This window comes from Solea solea, chromosome 3, assembly GCF_958295425.1.
Source record: "Solea solea chromosome 3, fSolSol10.1, whole genome shotgun sequence".
Lineage (NCBI taxonomy): Eukaryota > Metazoa > Chordata > Actinopteri > Pleuronectiformes > Soleidae > Solea > Solea solea.
The window spans coordinates 26342299-26368392 of NC_081136.1; the positions used below are offsets into that span (position 1 = coordinate 26342299).

Here is a 26094-nt window from a genome sequence, read left to right on the forward strand (position 1 = left end):
AATAAATACATAAATGTGACATCCAACTGTCCATACCAAGCCATCATCTCCTCAAAGTCTGACAAAACTAAAAAATAAACGCACTCGTTTATTTCTTATTTTATTTTATTCACAATTTACTTGAACAGCCACTCAGTGGCGTTTGGTGGCTTTATTTATGGTCTCGTATTTTGTTGTTATGAATGAATTTTCACCATTCAGTAAAATGACACTCAGGTGAATCACTGACTCCGCCCCCCGCGGCGCAGGGAGCGCTCTGATTGGCTGTTTCGAACAGCGCTTCTGACACAAACTCACAGTCAGTGAGTGGAGCAGCAGCGGAGAACATGAGTAACTCCTCACTCAAACTGGAGTAACACTTCAAGTTTTCCAACAGGAACAAACGACCGAAAGCAACAAAACGTGTCCAGACTTTGTGCTTGAAGACTTTTCTCTCGTCAGTGTTGCTGGTAAGTGCGGAACTTTTACCCCACTAGCGATATTCTTCTTTATCTTAGAGGGAGAGTTCGTGGATCTGAAAAGTGCAGAGGTTTTCTCCCGTTTCTCTCCCAAACTACATGAGGGAGCCTCGTGGAAGCTGTTGACGTGGAAAATACTCACTATTATTGTGAATAACCCACGTGTCGCGCATGCTCTTTTAAATAAATAGTAACGTGAAATATAGAAAAACTGTCAAGGCAAGCTGCCAGAAATTTGAAATAAACGGTCTATGGTCACGCATAGATTTTCCAAATTGCTAAACACAGCCTTTAATGTTATTTAGTGTTTGATAAAAGCTGTTGTGTGTGTCTTTTTTTTTTTTTTAAATGAACCCCAACTGTCAAGAAAACAAAACGCTTGACTTTTCACTCGCGCCTCAAACCAGTTTAAAGGGTGCAGGTGCAGTATGAACCAGATTTAAACCAGTTCACATAGTTGAGGCTGGACAGGTGTCAGTGATGTGTAATGGCAGGTTAATTGAATTGGACAGAGCATGTTCACACTTATCTGTCCCTGATTGTCTGGTGAGAGTAAATAGGGTCAGAGGATGAGTAGTTTACAGGTAGATGTGACCTGGCTGTTGGATTATAAGTGGGTGATGTCTTTATGATTATGAGCAGTTTGGGTATATGTGATAATAATATTTGATATTATTGTGCATTGTGATGAATGTCTCCCACAATAATCTACCCGTGGTGAGTCAGTGAGTGACTTGATAATATAAATATAGTCATAGTGAGTCATGTGAAGGGCGAGAAGGATTTGGCATGTCAGCTGAGATTGTGACCCTCATGTTGACGATAAAGCGTAAAAAGGAGGCAGAAGCACTCACTCATTGAATATTTTTGATAATTCTACAGCCATAGATCCAAAATAAATGCAGGCGGCCTGATTATCATGCCGGTCATAAGAGGGTTAATCTGAAATGAGTCAAGCAATACTATCATTGCAGGGGTGGGTGGAGGCAAAAAAAAAAGAAAAAGCATTTATCCTGTCAGACTGAGCAGTAGAATTCACTTTTGACTGGAAAGACAAAGCAATGCCCATGAAAAGTTTCACACTCCAGCCTGTTTGCAGTCATCTTGCTTTACTAACGCAATGTTGTTAATGCCTCCATCTGTCAAAACAATTATAAAACAAATCACTTCCTGTGTGCAGCACAGGAATGTCAAAGTAATGTGACATTTGTTTATGTTTAAGAGCTGCGCACTACAGTTCTAATATTGTCTTTTCTTTTTTTTTAACCTTAAAATATTAACTTCACAGTAAGTGTATGTTTTTGTAACATTGGTTTCATTAATTCATGTTTTTTTCTAATCTGGAAGATTGATTAAATGATTTTTATGAAATCCTAATAGCTGTGAATCAAATGAAAGTAGATCTGGGACAGATTCTTACATTTAATCTAAAATAATAGTTTTAGGTTTCAAAGAACTTTAAAAAAAACAAATATATATATATATTTATTATTATTATTATTATTATTATTATTTTTTTTTTTTTTTTTTTTTCAAGAAATTTCCATCCCATCCCATGTGTAATCGAGGGTGTTGTTGTTTCTTAGATCAAAGTGCGCACACACACACACACACAGACATGTTTCCTGCCGCTGCACCTATAGTGGCGGGACACTCAGGAAGAAGGACACATGAATATGAAGTGTTGTGCATGGGACGTTCATGTTTTCCTGTTTGAGGAAAAGAGATGAAGTAAAGGGGGAACAGCTGCTTCCTGCAAAGAGGGATTCAACAGTAAAAGACTCTCCACACACTCTGGTCATAAGTTTATGGAGATGACGAGGGTTTTTATTAGTATTTATTGCCACCATGGCAATATTACATCTTTTGACCTTGAGAAAAGAAGAATTGACATTTCATTTCATGCATTCCATATAGATAGTGATGAGGTCTGGAAACAGTTTATATGTACTATTGTTTGAATTAATTTGCCACTTTTTAAAATTTTTTAGCATCTCCAGATTATTGTGAAATGTTTCTAGAGAACTTTCATCACTTACATTAACACCTCGGCATGAAAAGATGACAGCGTCTGCCAGAGTCATGATTACAGATTGGAGTGCTGCCCCCAAGTGGTCGAAACATAATTGGCTACGAATTAATTTGGCAATCAACGGCAGATTTGTTTGGATACTTTCTAAGACCACATCGTAAAAGCAGCTCAGTGATTGGTAGATCCCCTCAGTGCATTCAGCAGGTTGACTGTTTTCTTCTCCTCTTCAGAACAATGGTGTGAAATTAAAGATAATCTGTTACTGAGAAGGATGACATTTTCCCAATAGTTTCCCCAAGCACTTTATCTACCTTCACATTTAATGGTCCAGACCAAAGTAAACAAATACAGTATGTTTCAGGCAGGGATGCCACTGACTAGTACTTAATGAATAGGTTCCCCTATATGAGTAGCAACCCCAATTCCAGCTATCTTCATAATCTCCATCTGCTTGATCTCTGGCATCAGGCCTTGTGTTATTGGACCTGCTGCAGCTCATGCAAGGAGTTAACACACACACACACACACACACACATGCACACACACTGCTCCTGTAAGCTGTACCCTGAATAAATGAGGGGTAATCCAAGATTTCATTATCATCTCCTTTGTGTCCACACATGCGGCATCAAAAGCCCATATGTCCCCATGTGCATTTTTAACTCATTAAGTCTTCTTTGTCTTCTTTGTGTGTGTGGTAATATATTGCTTATACATGGTGATTGTGCGAAAGAATTAAAATTATTATCTCCACTTAAATATTTAAAGGTACAATGGACAGGATTGTTTGGGCATTATTGGTCAATATTATTTCAATATAATGTAAATCAAGCAGTCTGGAACACCTCTAGACCTCCTCTTAACATCACGACTAAATCTGTCGTGTCACAGGAGGCCAGTCAGATCACGGGGCAGCTCAGAGTGAGGGTAGGACGCTCTGATCGGCTGTTCCACTGCACCCACTCTGCATCCAGGACTTTTCTGGTGCTGCAGCTGCAAAGAAACCTAAAAAAATTGAAAAAGAGTTGGACAATAAATGCAATAAAACATGTCAAAGTCAGCAGAGTTCCCAACATGTTGCTCAGTAATCTGGCCTGCATCAGCTTTAATTTCTTAATGAAGAACAGACCATTGTCTTTGTATTTAAATCAGACATTAAACAAAGTAGTTTACTCCTAAATCTTTTGCGGTCTTTTTCAAGCTTAATAATTTGTGTTTTTTTTTTTTAGTCATCTCCTGTCATGGATTAGATTAAGAAAGATGTAGGACACACTGAACCAGCTGAACTCAAACCTATCTCCGTCATGTGGACTTTCACTGAAGCCTCTGAAGTTCATGACACTGAAAACAGTGACATGAACAGTAGAAACAGTGACTGGGTTCATGTCATGGACTGACTGAGTCTTAATAAACGCAAACATGTCAAATTAGCATTCTACAACCACAGGAAGGAAATGTCTTTGTAGCCAAACCCTAACAACATTATTGATCTGATCAATTAATTGTCATTTATTCTGATGCTCTTCCTGTCCCGTCGTCACAGTGTTAGCGAATATAGTAATGTAGCATTTGTGCAACTACTGCTTATTTTCATTATCACTTTATCTGTTGATTATTCTCTCGATGTCTCTCTTGAGTCATTGTTTGGTCCATAAAAAGACAGAAAATGTTGATCAGTCTTTCTCAAACCTGGAAATGCTGATGTTCTCAAATGTCTTGTTTTGTCCACAAACCAAAATGACTCATGACTTCATTGTTACAGTATTTGGAGCAAAGAAACCCAGAAAATGTTCACATTTAAGAAGCTGGAAAAATCAGAAAACTTGCATTAATAATGAAAGGACCATATGTTGATAAGTGACAAATCACTTATCAACATATTTGATGATAAATCATCGATTCACAATCGATGATTTGAGTGATTGTTTCAGCCCTTTTAATAAGGAAGAGATTATTAAACGGAATGACAAGACAAACGCGACCAAAAAATGGCAAGTATTTAGTCTGGTACATTTTCTGGGGGCTGTAAGGATACTGATTATGTTCAAGAATGGAATAGTTTATTTAGTTTCATGGATGGTAGGAAGCCTGAAAATGCTACCATCTAGCCACAAGCTGAATTGGTAATCATCTAATACTATAACAAGCTGTAAGGGGGCGTGTTGCCACACTTCATTCAACTAATCGATTCCTCCCTAGTGCTCGTATACTGGGGTAAGGACGGTTTCAGTTGAACAACTGTCGATGGACTTAATTGTGCATAGAAACATACTGAGTGAAGATCTAAAGGAGCCTATGTTTCCCCCCCACCGTGTAGTACTGGTAAGGCTGATTAAGGTGAAAGGGCTTTTAAATCCCACCCCTCACCCATCCATCCATCCATCCCACACGCACTAACCAGGATTATTATTTGAAGAAACAACGTGACTAATTAGGCTAAGCTCGACGACCCCTTGACCTTTCACATCCTTTTGGCCTGTGTGAGGAGTTGGGAAGGGGCAAAAGGGCAGTTTGTGCTCCACAGGCTTATCTGAGCTGAGCTGACCCTGATAAACGCCTGTGTACTTGGCCACACTGGGACTGTGCTTGCCTTGGATATTGTATTGTACTTTTGTTTGTTGGAAGGGAAAACTTAGAAAGACACAAAGGTGAAACTCAACTAAAGTGTTTTGTTTAACCGATTTGAAAATGTGACATGTCACGTGTCGTCAGTGAAGAAAACGGCATTTACAGTATACTGGTCCACAAACGGTACATTTACAATGTTTTAGTTTAGTTTTTGTTGTTTATATTATTATATTATAGTCTTCATGAAGTAAAACAATGTGACATTATTTATATGTTATAAGACCTTAATGAGGGAGTGTTGTGTGTGTGTGTGTGTGTATACAGCAGCAGGGAAAGAAGTATCTATCCTGTCAAACTGTTGAATAACCAGCTTTTCAGAACAGTAGAATTCCCTTTTTATGGGTGTCTCTTTGTTTTTTCAATCATACTCCAACGTGTTTGTAGCCGTCTTGCTTCTTGAGTTGTGTGGAGCTGCATCTTGTGAACTCATATGACAGTGGATTAAACCTCCTGAACATTTGTTTATATTCAAAAGTCACATGCACACTACACAGCTTTAATTTTTCCATTGAAGATATTCACTATGAAAAGTGACAGTTGGTCAACAGTTTCCATGTCTCACTTGAACACGTCTTGATGGTAGGTAAGCTCAACGGTCAAGCTGGAATGACAGTGTGTTTGCCAGTCTGTGACGTGTCTAAAGCACTGATGTAACTGCAGTGCCTCTGTGTGTGTGAGAGTGAGGTCAGCATCAACAGAGGGCACCGTGCCAGCATGGCTGCAGCTTAAAGGATGCTGTGCCAGTGTGTCAGTTACTGCTGACTGACTCAGTTAATTGGTGGCTTACATCAGGGGAAAAAAGTATAGAAGGCGACTGAGAGAATGGGGAAACTCTGGATCGGGCTTAACTGACACTGTGGTGGAACTCTGTCATCAGCGAGGTGGCTTGTTGCAGTTTGTCTGCAGCTCTGTGCTGATGTTGTCACTCAATGTCAAAGTTTTTTTTCAATTGTAGGTTACTGGGCCAAGAGTTGGCATTTCATGTCCTTGTCATCCATGTTGTTCCATCTGCAGCAAACACTGGCATGATGAGAGGATATTTTACACATTAGTTAACTGTTGTGGTCACTGGTCTGATCTAACCTTTCATGGACGTTTTGTTTTCTTCAGTTAGACAGACAGACAGATATAGCGATGTATCTATTGCCATATGAGTGTCTTGCAATGTATTGCTTATCACAGAATCCTTGTATCGTGATAGTATTGGTACCGTGGACCAAGTATCGTGTATCATACTGTGAGGTTTCCTGGGATTCCCACCCCCCAATCCTCTGGTGGCACTACAGATTTTAACAAACGGAAGACTCCTCCGCTCACCCCTCCCTTTCCCAAGCACATCAGGGAACTACAGTGGCCTTCAAATGTCAAAAATGAGGAATAGAAAAGACGGTTGCGGCCCCAGTTTACTGAACTAGACCTCTGTGCCTCTGTTCATGAAGGTTACATAAAGCTGGGTAGGAGGTCTGCTCCTGAGTCGGCCATCGGTGGCTTTGAAAACCCAGCACTGACCTAGTGGCGTGTTGGGAGCTGTGGATTAGCATCACTGAATCAAAATGGGATTGGCAGGTGGCTCCCACCCATTCAAGCCTTTAAGATGGGCTTTACTCCCACTGTCGTCTCACCTCCAAGGACAGACCACTCCAACAACGACAACCGGTTGGAAACCGAGAAAGGTTTTAATCCATCTTGAAAGGGCAGATCGTCTTTTCTTCCTGGAAAACCATCATGAGCAAGTTTATACAGGCCCACGGGGGACTTGGAGAAAAGTTTTTTTCTGTTGTTCTTTTGTGGGGATCACTTTGTCAGCCAACCATTTAGTGTATTTACTTATTTCGTTCTCCTCCACTGAATGAATTTTCCTCTTGGCACATTGCAGCGGGGCCCCATCTGTAGCAAAAAAAAAAGGGGGAGGTTGGGCTTTAAATGAAACACTCCTCCAACAGGGTAATTAAGTCCAGACACAAAGGGCTCAGCAGGAAGAAGTTTCATAGAGAAGGAGTTGATATTGCAGGTTCAGTGGCTCTTTGAGCTGCTCCACAGCCACAGCACATCACTTCTAATGGTGATACACACAAAAACACGTTAGGCATCCTTTTTATTCTAGACAAGTTACCTAGTTAAATGTCAAAAAATAAAAAAAACATGCTCTGTTTTTCAAAAAAATAGAATTGGAGATAGAAGTTATTTCCATTTTTCTTTTTTTTTAATTAATTTGCGTTGATGGAATCGGTTAAATTGTAGCCTTTGTTGTCTCAAATGAACATGATTATATGTGCGGCTCTACCACACACTGGGGTCAAATCTGCCAAATCTTTGGTTTGAAATACTTATATAAGTAGTTAAACAGCAGTTTGTTTTTCATTTGAACTATTCAAAAAAACTGTTTTTAGGTAAAGTTGGATAAAACGTGTAGTATTAACGTTTCCTCCTTTTTATATTTCGACATATTTTATATGTCCCTTTGGGTGTCCCACCCTTTGGCTTCAAAATAAGCACAACAAGGCCGCGGAGGGAAAACAGTTTCTGGATCACGTGCGTCTTTATGTACTCCATCTGTGGCAACTTACAGGAAATTAAATAATGAAAACAAATCCTTTCCCCCAGAGACTCCCACAAAAATCCCATATCGATTTGTTTACTTTGCATACTCTTTGTTTTCCAACACATTATGCGGGCATAGTGGGAAAATCAAAGTGACATCACCTCTTAAACATTCCACCCTGAAATCATTACATAACGGGCTCTCGTTTGTTTTTTTGCACTTATGCACGGGTGCTCGCATGCTCCGCCGTAGTGCTGCGGGCTGCATGCGTGCACCACGTGCAGTGTGTTGTGATGACGACGTGTCGTGGAGGTGGACGTGCTCTGTCGTCTGGAATAGCTCTGATCCTCTTATATGATTACTGGCTGATAACAGAGAAAAAGAGAGACATAGAGAGATGCGACCTGCATGGGGACAGATGTCTCTCAACACACACACACACACACGGACAACACCTATGTTTAGTCCAGGCTACAAGGAAGTTCAGGCGAGATCCCTTTCCTTTAATAGAGCTAAAGTCTATTGTACTGCTCATGTTTGCCCGGATAAAGGAAATTCCACTAATTTATCCACCACCTTTTGCTGACAAGTAGGGGATTGTTTGAGAACAAAGGTTTTAAAAAAAAAAAAAAAAAATCAATGACGTTATCTAAATTAGCTGTCACAGCTAGTTGATAAGTCCCATAAATGAGTCATTTTAGTCTGTGTTTAAATAATGCTTTTTTTTGATACTGATAAAATTCCGATGGAGGTCTGTGTCATACTTACCATGTTCTGGAACTGCAGATAGCTGCTTGGCAATTCCACATGTTCATATACATGCCTGCAGTTTAGAGCTGAAACAATTAATCGATTATTAATGGATTACTAAATTAATCTGCAACTATTTTGATTATCGATTAATCGGTTTGAAGCTTTTTTCATAATTAAAACAGGATTTCTGATTGTTTAAGCTTCTTAAATGTAATTTTTTTTTCATTTCTTTGGATAACAAATCATTAAAAGTTCATCATTTTGGTTTGTGGACAAAACAAGACATTTAAGAACATCATAATTTCCCAGTTTGACGAACACCAATCAACATTGATTGACCTTTAATGATTTCTTTGTCATCCAGAGCAAAGAAATTAAGAAAATACTCACATTTAAGAAGCTTAAACAATCGGAAATCTTGTTTTAATCATGAAAAATCATGCTTGGACCAATTAATCGATTATCAAAATAGTTGCCGATTTAATTTAGTAATCGATTAATAATCAATGAATCGATTAATTGTTTCGGCTCTAAAATTTACATCATGCAGACTTTAGTAAACCTCTGTAATGGATGTAGAAAGTATGATTTACTTACATCTTACCCTCATTCACGTTCTTGGCACATGATTAACATAAACAAAAATCAACAGTGATTGTGTGATTATGTTTTTTGTTGCCTGTGCACGGATGCGTGTCCCTGCAGAGACGTTTTTTCACACAGTGATTGAGCCCATTCTCTGGAAATAGCAGTTTTCCCAAGGGGTTGAATCCCAAAACAAAGCTTGTGTTTCATCGTGACAAGAAATACAGGTTAAGCAACCCAAACATGACCAGGATCTTTTGTGTACCAGGTTTCTTTGCCTCATTTACTCAGTTAATCCTTAATGTGACCTCACACATGTAGGAATGGCACACATGTGCACCTGCACCAAAGAGAGTATTGGGCATATTTTGGAGATTTCCACACTGCCCTTTTTTTTTACAGAATATGATACTGCTCAAAAGAAATACATTCTGTTCTTCGTGAGCTTCAACTGTCGATGATGCAAGATGTTTTGCAGATGTTTGGCCCCTAAGTAATGAGCGTAATCTCAAATTCTCTGAATGGAAATGTGGATTAGTGAAAGAACAGAGAAAATGCAGATTGAACATGGGCGACAGAATAGTCCCATCATTGTCAAACTTTTTTTTTTTTTTTTCCTTCCTTGGTGACCCATCTGGAATGTGCGTTGGTAGTGAACAGTGTCCAGTCCTGTCCTTTCCAGTGAGCCACTCCCAAGTTCACAATCGCTGTGAAGCACGTTTTGTCTTCGCCTCCCTGTTTTTGGCTTTGATTCTTTGGCCCTCCTCTGTGCTTGACATTTGCCTGTGTTTGAAAGCCTTTGGTCCCCGTAGGGAGTCGTTCTCGCAGGCTCAGCTGGGGCTGCAGATGCACACAACTGGAGTCCAGAGCCAGAGATTTGCCCTTTGTCCCATGTTGCTAAGTGTGACCCTTCACATACACCCGCGTACTGAAAAGAAGCAGGGCCATTCTGGACTGCCCCCCCCTCGCTTCCCCTCCTCTGAAACCCTAAATATCATCACTCTGTCAGTGTTTCCGTCTTTCAGCTTGAGGATTTTTCGGAACAATACATTTTAAAGACTTCACTGACCCTTGGAATTCCTTTCCGACCTGATCTTTGACATTTCTCGATCGGTCCATGATGCTCACGAGTTGCAAGATCAAACCTTATTATATTATTGTACTATTATAATATTTATATACTTATAATATTTACCACGATTTCATTTTGAAATTTTAAAAAGTAAGCACAACCAAATGGCCACAGAGAAGATTTCAATCTAATCCTATGGTTGCAGTTTTATATTCAGTCTGCTATCACAGTATGGTTGGACTGATGCATCTAGTCAATAGAACAGAGCCAGTGAAAACAGCTGGGAAAAATCAACATCTAGGCGTCTGATTTACTGGTACGATGTCGTCATGTGCTCTCTTGTTTTGGTCCTTGGACGTTTCCCCTCTGTTCTGTAACTAAGCTGAGAGCCTTTGTTTGTGGACACGCACCCTCTAATGAAGTCTTTAATGACACAAGTACAAGTTTACAGCAAACCATGACATATTATAACATCATTTGCTCACTGTTCTGCTGATTCCGACCCCGTTACCTTTTAAACAAGCAAGGAGGTGAGGGAATATAAAAGGAAGTTAAGGTAATCCCCCCCCCCCCCCCATCTCCTCTATCCCATATCATGCCATTTCATTGTAACCTGATTGGGAGGAGGGTGTGTGTGTGTGTGTGTGTGTGTGTGTGTGTGTGTTGCAAGGAGGGTGGCATTTCTGACAAAACAATGGACGCTTTGTAAGAGAGAACCGCTGTGACAGAATTGTTGGTGGAGAACAGGGGGGGCCAGTCGGAGCTTATCGAAGCAAAGCCACTTCATTAGGGCTCTCCCTTTGCACCTCCCCCTGCTCCCACCCTGCCTCCCTCCCTCCCTCCCTGTCATTCTCACACAGCCTTTCCCTCCCTGCTCACTCTTGAAAAGCACAGAGGCTAGAGCCGCTCGGGCTGGACAGGACAGTACTGAGCGCAACGTGGGCTTTTGGCTTCCCATTGATGAGGATGTTGTTTTGAGGCAGACTGGACTTGTTTGGCGCGGTTTCCTCGCTCTGTACTCTTCTGTTTTTGTTGCGAGGTAAGTCCTCTTGTGATGTCATCCTTCCTGTCCCGTCCCGTCCTTGTCCGCTGACTTGCATCGTCTCTCCTCCGGGCTGCAGATCTGATGTCGGATGAGTGGACACAGCATTCTGTCGCGGGCCTTTTGATGAGCGACTGAGGATGTGGTTTTAGTGTCTGTGGTTATGAGGCCAGTTGTAGATAAGGATGAGGTTTCCTCACTCTGCATGGTTACATCAGAGGAAAACACCAGAACCTACGGAAACTGTGTTCTAGAAGTTTCCCAAAAGCCATTTTTGGTGAATAATTGATTCGTTTAAAGCATGTCATTGGGGAATTGGAGGAGGGGGAGACTGTATTGCCTCAGCTGTGTTGGCCAAATTATCATTGTTATTAGGACCTACATGCTTCTGATTACTTTCTCCCCCCACCCACCAGCTCCCTTTGTCAAACACAAACCCTTGGGGACACATGAGTGTCGGGGTAATCCTTCACATCCTGTGTGGGAAAGGGCATAGAGGAGCACTCAGACCGAACTCATCACTTCCTCATGAGAAAATCTGATCTACTCAAACTCACTTTGTGTCCAGTAAAAACAACAGCCTTGCGTCTTTCTTACCGTTCACTACATCCTGAGAGCCTCTGTGCTGCGTATATCCTGTGAAACCGCTCCTCCATTCCTGCTACAGTCATGTATATTCAAACATCCCAACTGATCCACCAGACCACCCTCCAAAATGTGAATTTATTTGCTTGTAAATCATCTAAACATATCTATTTCTCAGGGGAATTCAAAGAAAAGGCAAGTTACTGCCTCTTCTGTACTGAATTCTGAAGCTTTTTCCAGGGGAATCATTGTAGGATACTGAGTTTAAAGACTGTATAGACTTAACAAGATAATCAGTGTCTGTCCTGAATCAGGCTGAAAAGTCTGTGTAGAATTGGTTAAGCTTGCAGGTCATCACCAGAGCTCTTTTATGAACTATTGACTAACTTGCCATCATTTCAAAACTCTTATTGTAGCGGAGTTTCCACTTCATAATTTGTCAGAATTTTAAATTGTGATGAATAAACTTTTCAACCTCACCAACGATGCAGACAATGAAGCAGCAATGCTCACTTATTACGTTGGGAAGAAAAAACAAATGAGTTACATATAAATGATATTCCCTAGTGTACTTTGTCCTACTCGGCAAATACGGATGTCATATTGTTACAGAATAGCTAGAGCTTTAAGCAGTTAGCTTGTTCTTAACTAGTCTGGTTCTGTCTGGTTAAGAAAGCTGACCACCGAGATCAATAACACACAAATCTAGTTTATTAGGAGTTGGGAAGTAAAATGTTTCCTGGATAAAGTTCATTAGGTCCAGTGTATAAGAATTAGTGACATCTACTGGTGACACTGCAGATTCCATTGTCTCTCTCGTTTCCTTTCCTCCTCCTCCTCCTCCTTCATAGGTTTATGAATCGAGTTTATGTCGGTGGAGAAGATCTTTGTTTACGTTGTAAGCTTCCGCTTCAAACATGAAGCGCACGTCCGTTTGTGCTGCTGTAGAAACATGGCAGTGCAACAAAGTAAAGCAAGACCCTTGGCTAAAATACAGTACATGTAAAAGTGTTATTCTAAAGCTATGGAAACAAAAAGATTTTTTATTTTGAAACAATGAAACACTTATACAAACATACTTATGTTTAGTATGTTCAGTTTCTGCTGATAAAACTCCTTAAATGTCACACACTAGACCTTTAAGCTCCTGCTTGCCAAGAAATACTTAACACCCAAAACTGCCGATTCCCCTTATGTTCAGTTTTAATGCTAAGCTCAAAAACACTCTCCTGATCAAATGCCACGTGCGTCTTCACAACTGATTTCCAGAAACGAGCAACCGACTGCCCGGACTTCCTCATTCGTTCACTCTGTGAACCGCAATATCTATATATAAAGTCAGAAGTCATCCTTCTCTTACTCACCAATCTTTGTCATTTATCCACAGGATGAAGAAGTGAATCGATCATCGCAGTCATGGCTGTCCAGGCTGGCATCCAGGTAAGCGTGTCACCACGTCGGTTACTTGAAGTGTTTGCCGAATTTGGCCAGAGGGGAGAGCAAAGGACAATTCACAAAGATGTTTTCACACTTGATATGTAATTTAATTAAATTCTGACTTTGGAATTTCCTTTTCATCACCTTTTTTGACCAATCCTCTTAAATCTCGACCTCACCGAAGGGCTGAACCTGACTAGTCAGTACAGCGCCCTCTTCAGGTCTTACCAGTGCCAGGAACACTGTCAGACTATGTGCCAAACCGAGGAAAAACTTCCCAGACATTTTAACAGAGGTATTCAGATGACATAGAACCGCAGACATCTGTCTCCCGCTCAACAGCTGTGACGGGCCCACCTGTGTTACGGCACGCCGTCTTGCTGTTGCTGTGCATGTCTGGCGTTCCACTGCTGACACCCTAAGGAGTTCCTCCTCTTCACATTTTTTTACGGGGAGAGGGTGGAATGCGCCACGCTTATTTTCCTCCGCCGTCCACTCCCAGCAACGAAGCGCGAGTCATCCGCGAGATCCAAAACAACAAGTGTATCGTGTTACAGATTTGTCACATGGCTGCACCCCGGCGTGAAGAGAGACTTTTCTCTGTCATCTGGTTTTGATATTCCCGGCTCTCTTGGAGTGTGAATATGCAAAATATGGATGTCAGAGCTGTGCATGTAGCATGTGGCAGGAAACCTGTCAGACTGATGATTTGTTGGCAAGGCTACGAAAGAGTCTCCACGTAAGTGTTGATGGACTGTGGTGGGATGCTGTAGCATCGGATTAGCCGCGTTTCCACAAAGTGGTACAGCGTTGTTTAGGGTGCCATGATGGGGTTTGGAACGTCAAACTCGGATCTGGCTTTTGTTTCTGCCATGTAAATACCTTGACATCACACTTGTGTGATATTAATGGCACAATATCTGTATTGGCAGATCTTTAGCTTTAAAGTTTATTATAGGATATCGACACCAGGATAACCCTGCAGATATGAGAAATGACTACAACAGCAGGCTAAATAGGCTGCTACCTCCTTAACTTCTATGCTTCCATGCCATCTATATCTGCAGTGACATAAGTAGACACAATATTATTTTGATTTCACTACAGAAGAGACTAAATGACCTCTGCAGTAGGCACAGGGGAAAACATATGTATTTCAATATCGGTTATCGGTATTGATATATCTGCACTCCAGATATATGACAATATCGTCAAAACCTTCAATATAGTACATTCCTACAACGCAACAAGGACAAACATGATGCATGCTTTCACGATTGTCTCAACAGTCCGATTTAGTCACTCCTGTAGGTGAAGGGGATTTTCTTGACACATCTGTTGATAAATCAGTGACCACGTCCAAACTCATATTTTGGGGATGTTCCTAAGTATTGTGACCTGTAACCATAGATTTAACCAGCAAAGCAAGTGAGATTTAAAATGTAATGTATTTGATCCAACAAATCATCGTATCTTGGACATAGTGTAATGTTGTCCATATAAACACAGCAGGAGGAAGAATAGCTGTTCTTTGTACTGAGGAGAAGAGAATATAAAAAAAAAAAAGGGAGAATAGCACACAAATGGGGAAACCTCAGTGAAGACACACAGGAAGACGAGGAGCAGCGCTCACACAGTAGATCAGCACATTCTTCATTAATACCAGGGAGACGTCAGGATGAGCGACGGCGAGCTCTTTTCTTTCCTCTCATTTCAGAAGAGAAATGTTGACCCTGTTAGTTCAGCCTGACCAAACCAAACAGCGCGGTGCTTCCTTGTGATCCTGAAGCAGCAAAGGTCACAGCCAGAGCATGGGAAGCTTTGAAAGTCGGGTCACTGCGACGACACTTGTTAATGTAACCTGATGCAAGTGTTTGAAGTTGTTTTAGACAATGTTTTACTTCAAAATGTAGTGTAACGGTGAATGTCCATCGCAAGCAAACCACTGTGAAATGAGATATGGATAGTTTTTATACGGTCACGAAAACATCCAATGTCATGAGAGAGTCTTTATAAAAAGGCAATGAAAGCAAAGGTAACAAGGTGATGATGGTATTCCAGTAAAAGGAAGTCACTTCTTTTAGACCTTCCTGCTACTGAGTGAGTATTGTTTGAGACCCGTCCAGTAAATCTCCCTCTTGATAAATGGCTTGGATTAAGCGCATCAGGTTATGCTTTAAAAACTCAGGAAGTGGCTGTTTGTGCTGGATTACCAATCAACATTCCCGCGAGCCAATAAGGAGAGAGGTGGCGTAAAGAAAAGAGATTAACGGAGAATTCATGCCCCTGTACTCGGATTTCAGTTTACGACGGTGAACCCGTATTCTGTCAGGTGACACTGTATGATGTGGGATTATCCTCCACTATATTAGGTCCTCTCTTCTAATCTGTACAATGTCCTTTTTTACGTAACATGTGAACATTACACTACACTGCCTTATTCTCTAATTAGTTGGATGACTACAGAAGCACATATGTTGTTTTGAAGCTGCTGAGCGTGAACAGAGTTATGTAATACATTGGTGTGTTTGGATCAGGTGTTTTGCCCTCGTCTCTCTCACTCTCTCTCTCTCGTGCTTGCATTTGTTGGTTTTCTGGCTTAAACACTGACCTCTTGTCAGGAAGTGGTTAAGATTTGAATTGTGATTAGGTTAAGGTTTGCGTTAGGCATTATTAACTGGTTAGAGACAAAAGGATAGCTGTGGGAACCCGTGCGTGTGTTTTCTAACATCTGATGACTTTATAAAGCAATGACGTGCTCTCTGACGTCTGTTTTAAACGCTATAGGCTCTTTACAACTGCTGAGGTCACCCAACAATGACTTTATTAATGTGTGAAAAGGAGCCAAAGGCCAAGTTGCATGAATTTTAATGTTAAAGGCCCATTCCACCAAATCAAAAAATAGTTGTAGTTCACCTATTACATAGGGATGAACAATTTATTGTTGATTTCAATCACAATTTCCAACTTAAAAGGTGCTGTTTATGTTATCTAATGCCTTGCATTATGGGGAATATATATATATTCCCACCCCCTTTTTTCAGAGCTCTTATCTGAGTGCATGAAGGTTAAAAAAGTGAGGATGTCCCAGCCTCTACCGCTTTGTTTTGTCACTTCTTTTAGAAATGCATGTAGGGCTACTACATGCATTTGCATTTTTTTATATACAAAAACTCCTCCAAGACTTGCAGGCTTTAATTTTAGTGTTGTTATGTCCAAACAGTAAATTGCAGGAATAAACTCAGACTTGTTGTCCATTCTCACATTTAGTTTTAAAGGTCTAGTGTGCAAGACGACAAACAGACATTTGTCTACAAAAGTCTACAAAAACAAATCTGTTTTTATTTTTATATACTTACACATGCATACTTGTAGTATGTTCAGTTTCTGCCATAAGTCCTTGAAAGTAGTATCACACCACCAAACCGAAAAAAGACACATGCACGCAATCAGAACATTAATCATTATCCAGTGCCGTTGGGTCTTCTTGGAGCATCCACACATGCCCATGACTGTGTAACGGCCCCGTTTGTTGACTGTCTCGCTCTCCGTTTCCTGTTTGTTTGCACAACCAACATGATGAATTTCATGGCCTGAATGAGAGCAGGCCTTGTTTAAGTACAATATCCCCCTCAGGACAGTGGCTACAGAATGCTTTCTCTTCCACGACGACATGTGATGTACACAAAGATTAAAGGTTGTATGTTAAACAGATGTCAACAATCTAGAACGGGGAGGGAGGGCGGGCTCATACGCGAGTTATGTAATGTCTGGACAAGTCATTGAAACGCACATCTGGTGCTGGTTTATAGATCTCTCCTCATCCTTCTGTCTGTGAACAATCAAAAGGTAAAAACAACAATATGGGGCACTTTGCAAGTATGCGTTTGAGAGCATTTTTCTGAGCAATACGCAGCATGTGTGGTGGTTGTATAACAAAAACAGACTCTTTTTTTCCTGCCTTCATGTTGAAGAAAGTGCGGAGCTGGAATGTGAAAGTGAAGGGAGCGGGTGGGTGTGTATTGTCAGAGGAGATGGATGTGATGGGACGTCAGTTTCAAGAGCCAGGATCAGCAGCTCGCTCCAGGCTGAGGCTGAGGCCGAGGCCGCTCACCGCGAGCTAGCGTTAGACTCGTCTGAGCAGTCAAGTGCGACAGTGTTGAAGTGACTCTGTTTCCTTTTGGATGTGAAGCAAAGGAACATGTAACGGTGTACAATGTTGGTATAGATGAGGTTGTATCTACCATGTAAACACTAAGTATTACCTGGCAGAGCGGTGTAAGAGGGTGTAAGCTTGTCGAGGAAGAGTGTGCCATGATGGGGCTATACGAATCTCCCACAATGCAAATCTCAGTGGTAACTGGAGTGTGATGATGCTTGTATGTATGAAGTACTGTTGACCTGTGGAAAACTGCTAACCTATATTCAGGGTTACAAGTAATCCACACTATGAACGTACATACTGACAACACCAAGTCAAGAAGCAGGGATGTAAATAAGAATATAAAATGACATAGCAGAATTTCATTTTATTGTCAAATAATAGTATCATTAATAAAAAAGGAAACAGAAATCTGATTAAACATCTATGAAAAGACAATTAAAGCAGGTCAAAGGGATACATATATAAGCTGCTAACTGACTGCTGATGGTAGTATGATAAGATATTGACCTGTATGTAAAGTGTTTATAGATACGTTATGATTTGATGCTATGCAAATAAAATTGAATTGAGCCTGCAGATCAGATTATCAGTAATGTTAGATGTGATATTGGTGTTGGACATGATTTATTGCGGAACTATAAACAAAATAGTCTGTTTTCAGAACAACTCTCATCGTAACAAAACAATAGGATTTGCATAAACAGTATACAGTTCTCTGTAGTGAGAGGAGTGGTAGGTTCAACACAACACACACCAACAAAAACACCATCAAGAATATTTTTTGATTATTATAGTATAGTAGTATTATAGTATTGCAATATTTCAGTGTTTATATTTTACAGCACGTCTAACGAAGTTTAAGTGTTAATAGTGTTAACCTTCCTCTCTCTCTTTGTCTCTCTGCTCTCCTCTCCAGGTATGGTTCGGGGAGAAGTTCGACGCCCCCCTGCTGAGCCCCAGGAGCCCTCGCAGCCCATTAGCACAGCGACACGGCCCCGGCCTCGCAGATGTCTTCCAGTATGATCAGTGGCTGGCAGTGCGACATGAGGCCACGCTGGTGCCCATGCAGGAGGATCTGGCCATCTGGCTCACTGGCATGCTGGGTAAGTGCAGTTTACCGTCTGAGATCGCTGAGGCTTTTATAAATATCCACTGACAACAAGAGCTTTAGATGTGTATAGTTAGTTCAATAATGTACATCTTCCACCCTTGTTTTCTTTCTCCTCTGGTCAAGACGTTTTTGGGAGGAGTGGTGGGGCTTTTCGGTTTGAAAATGTTAGGCATGGGCTAAAACAAATACTTAAATATTTTCATAATCTCTGATGACATACTATGATCATGTTATGGATGCGTGGCTGTGCTGATGGACACGTACATGAGAGTAAATGTGTCCAAACCTTTGAATCAACTCGGGACATGCTCACAGTTTCTCCCTCCAGACTAGGAACATACCGAAGCACAATTGACATGGGTTTCCCATGTAATTGGATTTGGATGCCACTGTTTCCAACTGGGCTTCAGCAAAGCACATAAACAGTGGTGGAACAAAATCCCTCATTTCACCTGTCTCAGCCATTATTTGGACATCTTTTGTCTGCCGTGATACAATGGGCCTGTGAGGAAACTGAAACTGATCCTATTGTTAACTTCTGAAACTGTTTTTCAGAAGTAGGCGTCCACTTTGTCTCATGAAGAATGTGGGCAGGTACTAGAAACGCTCAACATGAGTTATTGACCGTGACTGTGATGACCTGCATCCCACGTTTTGAGGTGTTTTTCTTTTTTAAAAACCGTTTGACCGACCAGACCACTGAGGGGGCTGGATGCTGCAGAAACAGGTGGCGTGCAGTGGATCGTGTTTCTGCCCTCTAGGCTTGGTTGGTGTTTTGTGGAAAATAAAACTTTTGTGGAGCAATGGTAGTCGCTTAGTGTTATGGCCATTGTGGAATTTGTTCCCTGTGTGAATCAAGTCAGACGCAGAGGCCTTTGTTGGGATTTAGAGGGCGGTGATTTACAATAAGAGGTTGTGGGAACCACAAGTCCTCGAGGAGTTTGTAGATTTGGTGTCCTACAACAATGAAACCTTAAAAAACTAGAATAATTTAGTGTGGAATATGTGCTCTATCGGTATGTTCTTTACTGGAGAAGTGAGATTAAATGAATTCTCATGAGAATTCATGAGAACAATACACAGACACATCGCAACAGTCAATTTCAGGCCATTTTTAACTTCTATCCATTGCACTTTCCCAAAATAAAAAGGTTAATAAGTTTTCTCTTTAACCTCCAAACCCCTCTCCACCTTACTGTCTCATGAGCTGAGGGACACTCCGTAACGTTGTCAGATTCTTGAGTCACTTATTTGTTTTTAGTGGACATTTATAAACGCGCTCTCTGTGTTTGCAGGGGAGGAGGTGAGAGCAGAGTTTTTCATGGACGAGCTGAACAACGGCGTGAAGCTCTGCCAGCTCATCGGCGTGTTGCAGACTAAGGTCGCCCAGAGCTGCCCCTCCGCACTGGGCAAGGTGAGTCACATGGCAGCCATGAAAACAAACGTTGACACTTTGTCCAAAGGGGCACATTTCACGCTCACGTGGAGAGGAACTGCTGCACGTCCTAGTCCCTATGCTGGAATACACGCACACATCTTTCGTGTCATTTGCTAGAACAACACGACAGACTAGGCTGGCTACTCACCATGACCATGCTGTATTTATACTGCACACATCTGGCTCCACATCTGTCATTAAACGCGACACAGCGACAAATGGCAGCTGGTCGCCGTGACGACTCAAAGTCAAGACTAGAGTTGGTGTAAATGAGATTCCTGCTGCGCTAAATGAATAATCATCTCACTTTACATTATACTAGATGTGTAAACAGTAACTGGGGTTCATGATGAGTGTATTTATCCCCCCCCCCGACAGCTGTTCCCCATGAGGAAGGTGGCATGTAAGCGCGACGCCTCCCCGGGTTCCTTCTTTGCCCGCGACAACACAGCCAACTTCCTGGCCTGGTGTCGACAAATCGGCGTGGAAGAGACGTACCTGTTTGAGTCAGAAGGCCTCGGTAAGCACTGCAGTGACAAAACTCCACGTCAACCTCTTTCCTCTTTATGCACTGTTTGACCTCCAAGTAACAGCTTCAACATCCTTTTGATGGGTCACTGACTTGCAATAGGGGGAGTGCTGCCTCTTTCTTTCCTGCTCGGCACTTTAAATGCCTATTCTTGCATGAGTAACTTTGTTGTAAGTGATCTCTGAGCAACGTCTTCAAGTGCTAGAATCAGGCCCAGCAATTGTAATTGTAATGTTTAATTGTAGATACATTTAAAAGACTTAAAACTGTACAATTATGTTTCAACCTTACTGTATACTAATATATATTAATTTTCCTTCATTACTTATATGCTTGCAATATAAGGTTTTTAAATTCAAGACGTGAATTTTGCTTCACCTTGTCTAACAGTTCATTTTCTGCCTCAGTGCTGCACAAGGAGCCGCGGCAGGTCTGCCTGTGTCTGCTGGAGATCGGCCGCATTGTCTCCAAGTAAGTCTGCACACACTGCACAAGATGCTTTTGTCTTTTTATTTTCATTCTGCTCATCAGGTAAATTAGGGCTGCAACTTCATAATTGATTTATTAACCAAATACTTCTATAAAATGTCAGAAAATGTTGATCTGTGTTTATAAATCCTGGAAATGATGATGCTCTGGAATGTCTTTAATGATTCATTTTGTTATGCGGAGTAAAAAATATTCACATTTAAGAAGCTGAAAAAAACAGAAAGCTTGTTTTAATTATTGAAAAAAAAAAAATTTCAATAAAGAATTAATTGATTATCGAAAATAGTCAACGATTAATTTAGTAATCGATGAATGTAAACACTGTGTTTGACAGATACGGCGTGGAGCCTCCTGTGCTCGTGAAGCTGGAGAAGGAGATCGAGCTGGAGGAGACCCTGCTACTGACGGAGGAGCCCCCTCCCGCCGTCAAAACCTTCAGTGTTTGCTGTCAGCACGGTGGCCTCTACCAATCTGGGGTAAGGCCGTCACACTATTAGGTTCAGAAATGAACCCTGGCTCTGAGGTCAAAGGTCAAGGTCACAGTTATGTATATAGCACATTTTAAAAACAACCCGTTTCCCCAAAGGAAGCATTGAAATCAGTGCTGTCAGTTAAATGTGTTATTAACGGCGCTTTTTTTTTATCGCAAGATTAACGTTCTTTTTGGCCAAGCAAACTTTGTATGAGCTCTGACTGGTTAAACACACACTGTAACCGAGCCTGTGCACTTCTATAATGAATCCCTCCACCTGGAGGCAGCACCTGTGGCATGAGACTATTGTGCGTAGCCTCAGTCCACATGATGAAATTGAAACCCGCTGTTTATTCAACAGTTAACAATTCCCCTCCGACCCCGCCCCTGTCTGCAGAGAGAGTAAAGGCTAAACAGCTGATCACGTTGCCGTCGCGTACGTGTGGCACATGTGTGACCCAGTTGAAGGCGAGCCGGGATTCAGCAGAGTTCTTGCCGCTTCACTGGCGCCCCCCGAAGGGTACATGACGCATCGCAGCATCGGTCGCATGACTCTCCCCCCCGCATGCCCCGTGACTGGCTGTGGCACGTGATCGCCGGGGCTGCAAATAAGCAACGTCACGCAGCCAGAAGTAACTTTGTGTTCATATGTCGGAGGAAATGTACCATTACACTTTAGAATTCTCTAAACTATCACTGACGGACACTGTGATTGGTTCAGCGGTTGGGGGTTTAACTCCCACAGGAAACAGCTGGACTAAAAAAATGTATGTAAAAATGTATTTGCCCTCAAACGCTGACGTCGCTGCGCGTTAGACGCTCGCAGCAAACTCATGTCAGTGCAGTTTTGTGTGAGAAAGAGTATGACTCGACTTATTCAGTGGGTATAATTACATTACATTGGATATAGACCAGCGCAGTCTGTGCTCAGGCCGTCTGAGGCGATACTGCGTCGTGTGTGTCCTCACAAACAAAGACAGCAAGGGGTGACGCTATAAAATATTTAAATGTCAAAACGTTTATGAACATATTGATTATTATATGATGCCAGTGAAGTGAGAAGCTGGGATACGGTGACCTTATGGGTCTCTATTGTTCTTTGTAGGAGCACGGCATGGACGAGCCGCCCTGCAACTGCTCCAACAGAGTGTCCATTGAGTATCTGTCAGAGGGACGTTACAGGCTGGGGGACAAGACCATCTTTATTCGGGTGAGACTCACAGACGCACACACACACACACACACACTTCCCCTTTCTAATCCAAAGTTGTCCCATTTAGACGCAGAGTAACACAGCAGCCCCCTGTGTCCCCACGATCTTTCTTGCCAGAGAGCGAGTGGTTATGACGCCATAGTATCGATTACTATCTACGTATCTTTCTTTTTTTTTTTTTTCTCAGCCCAAAGCCGTGTTAAACTGCTATAAATAATGTCTTTCTATCCAATTAAAGTAAGTAGTAGGATTCACACTGACAACACAGGCTGCTGCCAGAGTGCGAGTAAGTGAGACACAGACAGATGGAGAGAAACCCCAGCACAGAGGTCTTCTCAACTTTACCCACAGCTCTGACTGGACACATGTAATCTTGTTACCTAACAGCGATGCTACGTGTCGGACGATTACATCACAGTTGCGCTGCGGTCCAGTGGGTCAGGCCCCAGGACAGACTCATTTACAGCTCTGCAGAGACTCTGTTGTTGTTGTTGTTGTTGTTTTAAATTGTACCCATCGGCTAATTTCCATCTGCAGTCGTGAAGTGGGTTTATGTAACAGGATGAACTCATGTACACACAGGCATTCACAGCAACATAAATCACAACGACATGAAGTGTCACTGAGCATGACATACTGCAGTGTATTCAGTTTATATGTTGCTTATAGTCCGTTAATATATTGTATGTGAACTCTTTTGTGTCCCCTCCTCAGATGCTCCATGGTAAACACGTGATGGTGCGTGTCGGCGGCGGCTGGGACACGCTGCGTGGCTTCCTGACCAAGTACGACCCTCTGCGAGTCCTGCAGTTCACCACGCTGGAGCAGAAGATCCTGGCCTTCCAGAAAGGTCCTCCCGGCCTGGGAGGTCACCACCATGGCGGTGCGGCTGCCCCGCCGCCCCCTCCTGACATGGATCCCCTCGCCGCTGTTAACAACCTCATGTCATCAACGTCCTCCTCTTCCTCCTCCTCCACCTCCTCCTCCTCGTCTCTCTCTGGCTCAGGCAGTAAGCAGACGTCTGTGACCGCTGCAGGTCAGGTGGGTCGTCTCCACGCCGCCTCTCCTGCCTGCACACCGACGCTGCCCAGGAGAGGTGCTGCAGCAGCACCCAAGAAGAACCTCCAGATGACACCCTCCTCCTCCCCCAGGAAGCCCACGCAGCTGCCCCTGCCCGTCACCACCAAAGGTCCCTCGTCTTTGCCCTCCACACCTGTGGGAGGCTCCTCTAAACTTTCTCACACCGCTGGGTGTCAGGGTGGGCAGGTGCAGCGCAGAGCTGTGACTCCATCAGCAGCTCCATCATCATCATCATCTGCCACCACACATCCGACCCCCGCCTCCAAACTCAAGCTCAGAACGTCACCACGCGGTGTTGCCTCTCAGCCCAGAAGCCCCGTCTGCCCTGAGCCGTCTTCCAAATGCCCCAAGCCCTCCTCCCCCACCACCACCGTGCCTCGCCCCGTCACTGCTCCAGCACGGGCTCCCACACCGAGAGATGCTCGCCCCCCGCTGGCCACCGGCCAACGCTCTCGCCTCGCGCAGCGCCGCCCTGGCTCCCCAGCCTCACGCCTCCGTCTAGAGGCAGCCAGGCGAGTGCGAATAGCCACGCGAGCCGTCGCCGCCTCTGCGCCGACGTCCAGAGCGGCGACTCCACTGTCCCTCGCCTCCACCCCCAGCTCACGGACAGTTTCACCAGTGCCGCCGAAGCCTACCTGCTCCCAGCCCAAAGGCAGAGAAGCCATAGCCAAAGCCAAGGGGGGGCCAGTCCTGACCAAGGCTGCTAACCCTCCACGAGGTATCACTGCTGCCCCCGGGCGCGTCCCAGGAAACAACACTTCCCCTCCCCCTCCAGCAAAGCCAATCACAAAACACCAGCCACAGTACAGACGGCCGCTAAAAAACCAGCAGCCACAGCTAACGCCATCAAATCCACTTTAAAACCCGAACCAGCTCCAGGACGAACCCCGGCCCCACAGAAGTCCAGCAACAACAACAACAACGTCAGAGCCGACAAAGTCGAGTGCGGCGTCGGCAAGAAGACGCCGCAGAGCAAGGGCAAGAACCAGGACACTTACTTTGAAATGAACAGCAGGAGGAGGCTGAAGACGTAACTGGACGGAGGCCAGTGACGCAGCTTCTCCACGCGATAACCAGCACTTGATGACGCTTGCGCTCTTCAAACAAACAAACAAATAAATTAATAAATAGTAGTTATCACTAATCTTCACGAAAGAAAAAAGCTTCTAACTTTTCATCTGCAAATGTGTTTTTATTTGTAGATACATTTGTTCTGTTGTCGTTGAAGAGTTTTGTTTTTAATTCCGGGTCCGAGATGTCATGATTTTAATTTTAACATTGTTTGTTGTCGTTGTCGTGAATTAACACTCAGCACCGCGTACGCGGCTAAACAGGAAAACTTGCACAATGTTTACATGTCCACCTCTGTTACTCCCGCAGTCACCTCAACGTACTTTTAAAGGACGAAGGATGAAGTTGTGTGGAAGAAACTCCCGTTCAAAGCTCGCTTACAGGACACGGCGAAATGCGGTTTTACCGCAGTACCGCACGTGTCCTGTTTTCTTCGTCATGTTACTAATCTCGTGGGGGGTTTTTGTTCAATCTTGTTTTGTTTTTTTTTTGTTTTCCCACCAGTGAGAACAGGCTTTCCGCTGGTGGGCGCTCAGATTTCTATTTTTTGTATAAATGATATCCAGACGGGACGTTTTGGTCTCGATGTCGCCGTATAAAGCGTCATCGGGATTGTTTCTGTCGTGTCATGTGCCTTCATCAGAAAATCTCACGTTTTCTGAGCGGCATTAGAGAATGTATTAGATGGTCGCGGGTGGTGTCGGGGTTAAAATTGCACACAGTGTGTACGAGCACTCATTTACTTTGGTTTCCTCTGAACTACTGATTTTCTTTTTAACAAGAAACTCATTTTTTAAGCAGAATCTACTCGGGATAGACTTGTTTTTATATGGTTTCTGTTTTTTGTGTGTGTGCGTGTGTGTGCGCGTTTAAAAATCTACTTCTGTATGTGATGTCTGTGTTTATGTGTGTGATTGTACATAGGAGTATAAAGTATATTATCAGTGAGGCTTTTGTTTTTCATGTTTGGCACTTTACAGAGACCTCTGTTTGTCACACTTTGAATGTTGATTCTGTCGTGTCTCTTGTCCCTGCTACCTTTTTTTTGTCATTTTGATTAATAAATGGACAAGTGTTTTGAAAAAAACATCCTTGACTGTGTCTTATTGGTTTGGTTCACATATTCTTCTCTAAACTTTCCAATAGTGGATTTCAAAGTCCTCAAAGCTTTTCCCTTAATACTAATTTTGACAGGTCACAGTGGGAAAAGCACAATCTAAGCCAGTGTTTCCCAACCCTGGTCCTCAGGGAACACTGCCCTGCATGTTTTACATGTTGCCCTGATCCAATACACCTGATTCAAATGCTCGTCACCAAGCTCTGCAGAAGCCTGATAACGAGCTGTTCATCTGAATCAGGTGTGAATCAGACGAGTGAGTTCCATTTAGTGTC

The 26094-nt window shown here is 42.8% G+C and overlaps 1 protein-coding gene across 1 annotated transcript; it reads left to right on the top strand.

The window, feature by feature from the left end:
- The first annotated feature begins 309 nt into the window (after nt 1-309).
- On the top strand, nt 310-25791 carry gas2l3 (growth arrest-specific 2 like 3). The gene is given in 10 exon segments (XM_058625832.1): nt 310-449; nt 13085-13137; nt 18216-18402; nt 19706-19824; nt 20227-20368; nt 20785-20848; nt 21201-21342; nt 22444-22548; nt 23266-24394; nt 24397-25791. Coding segments are annotated over 9 exon segments (2181 nt in total). The 5' UTR covers nt 310-449; nt 13085-13113; the 3' UTR covers nt 24666-25791.
- The last annotated feature ends 303 nt before the right edge of the window (nt 25792-26094 follow it).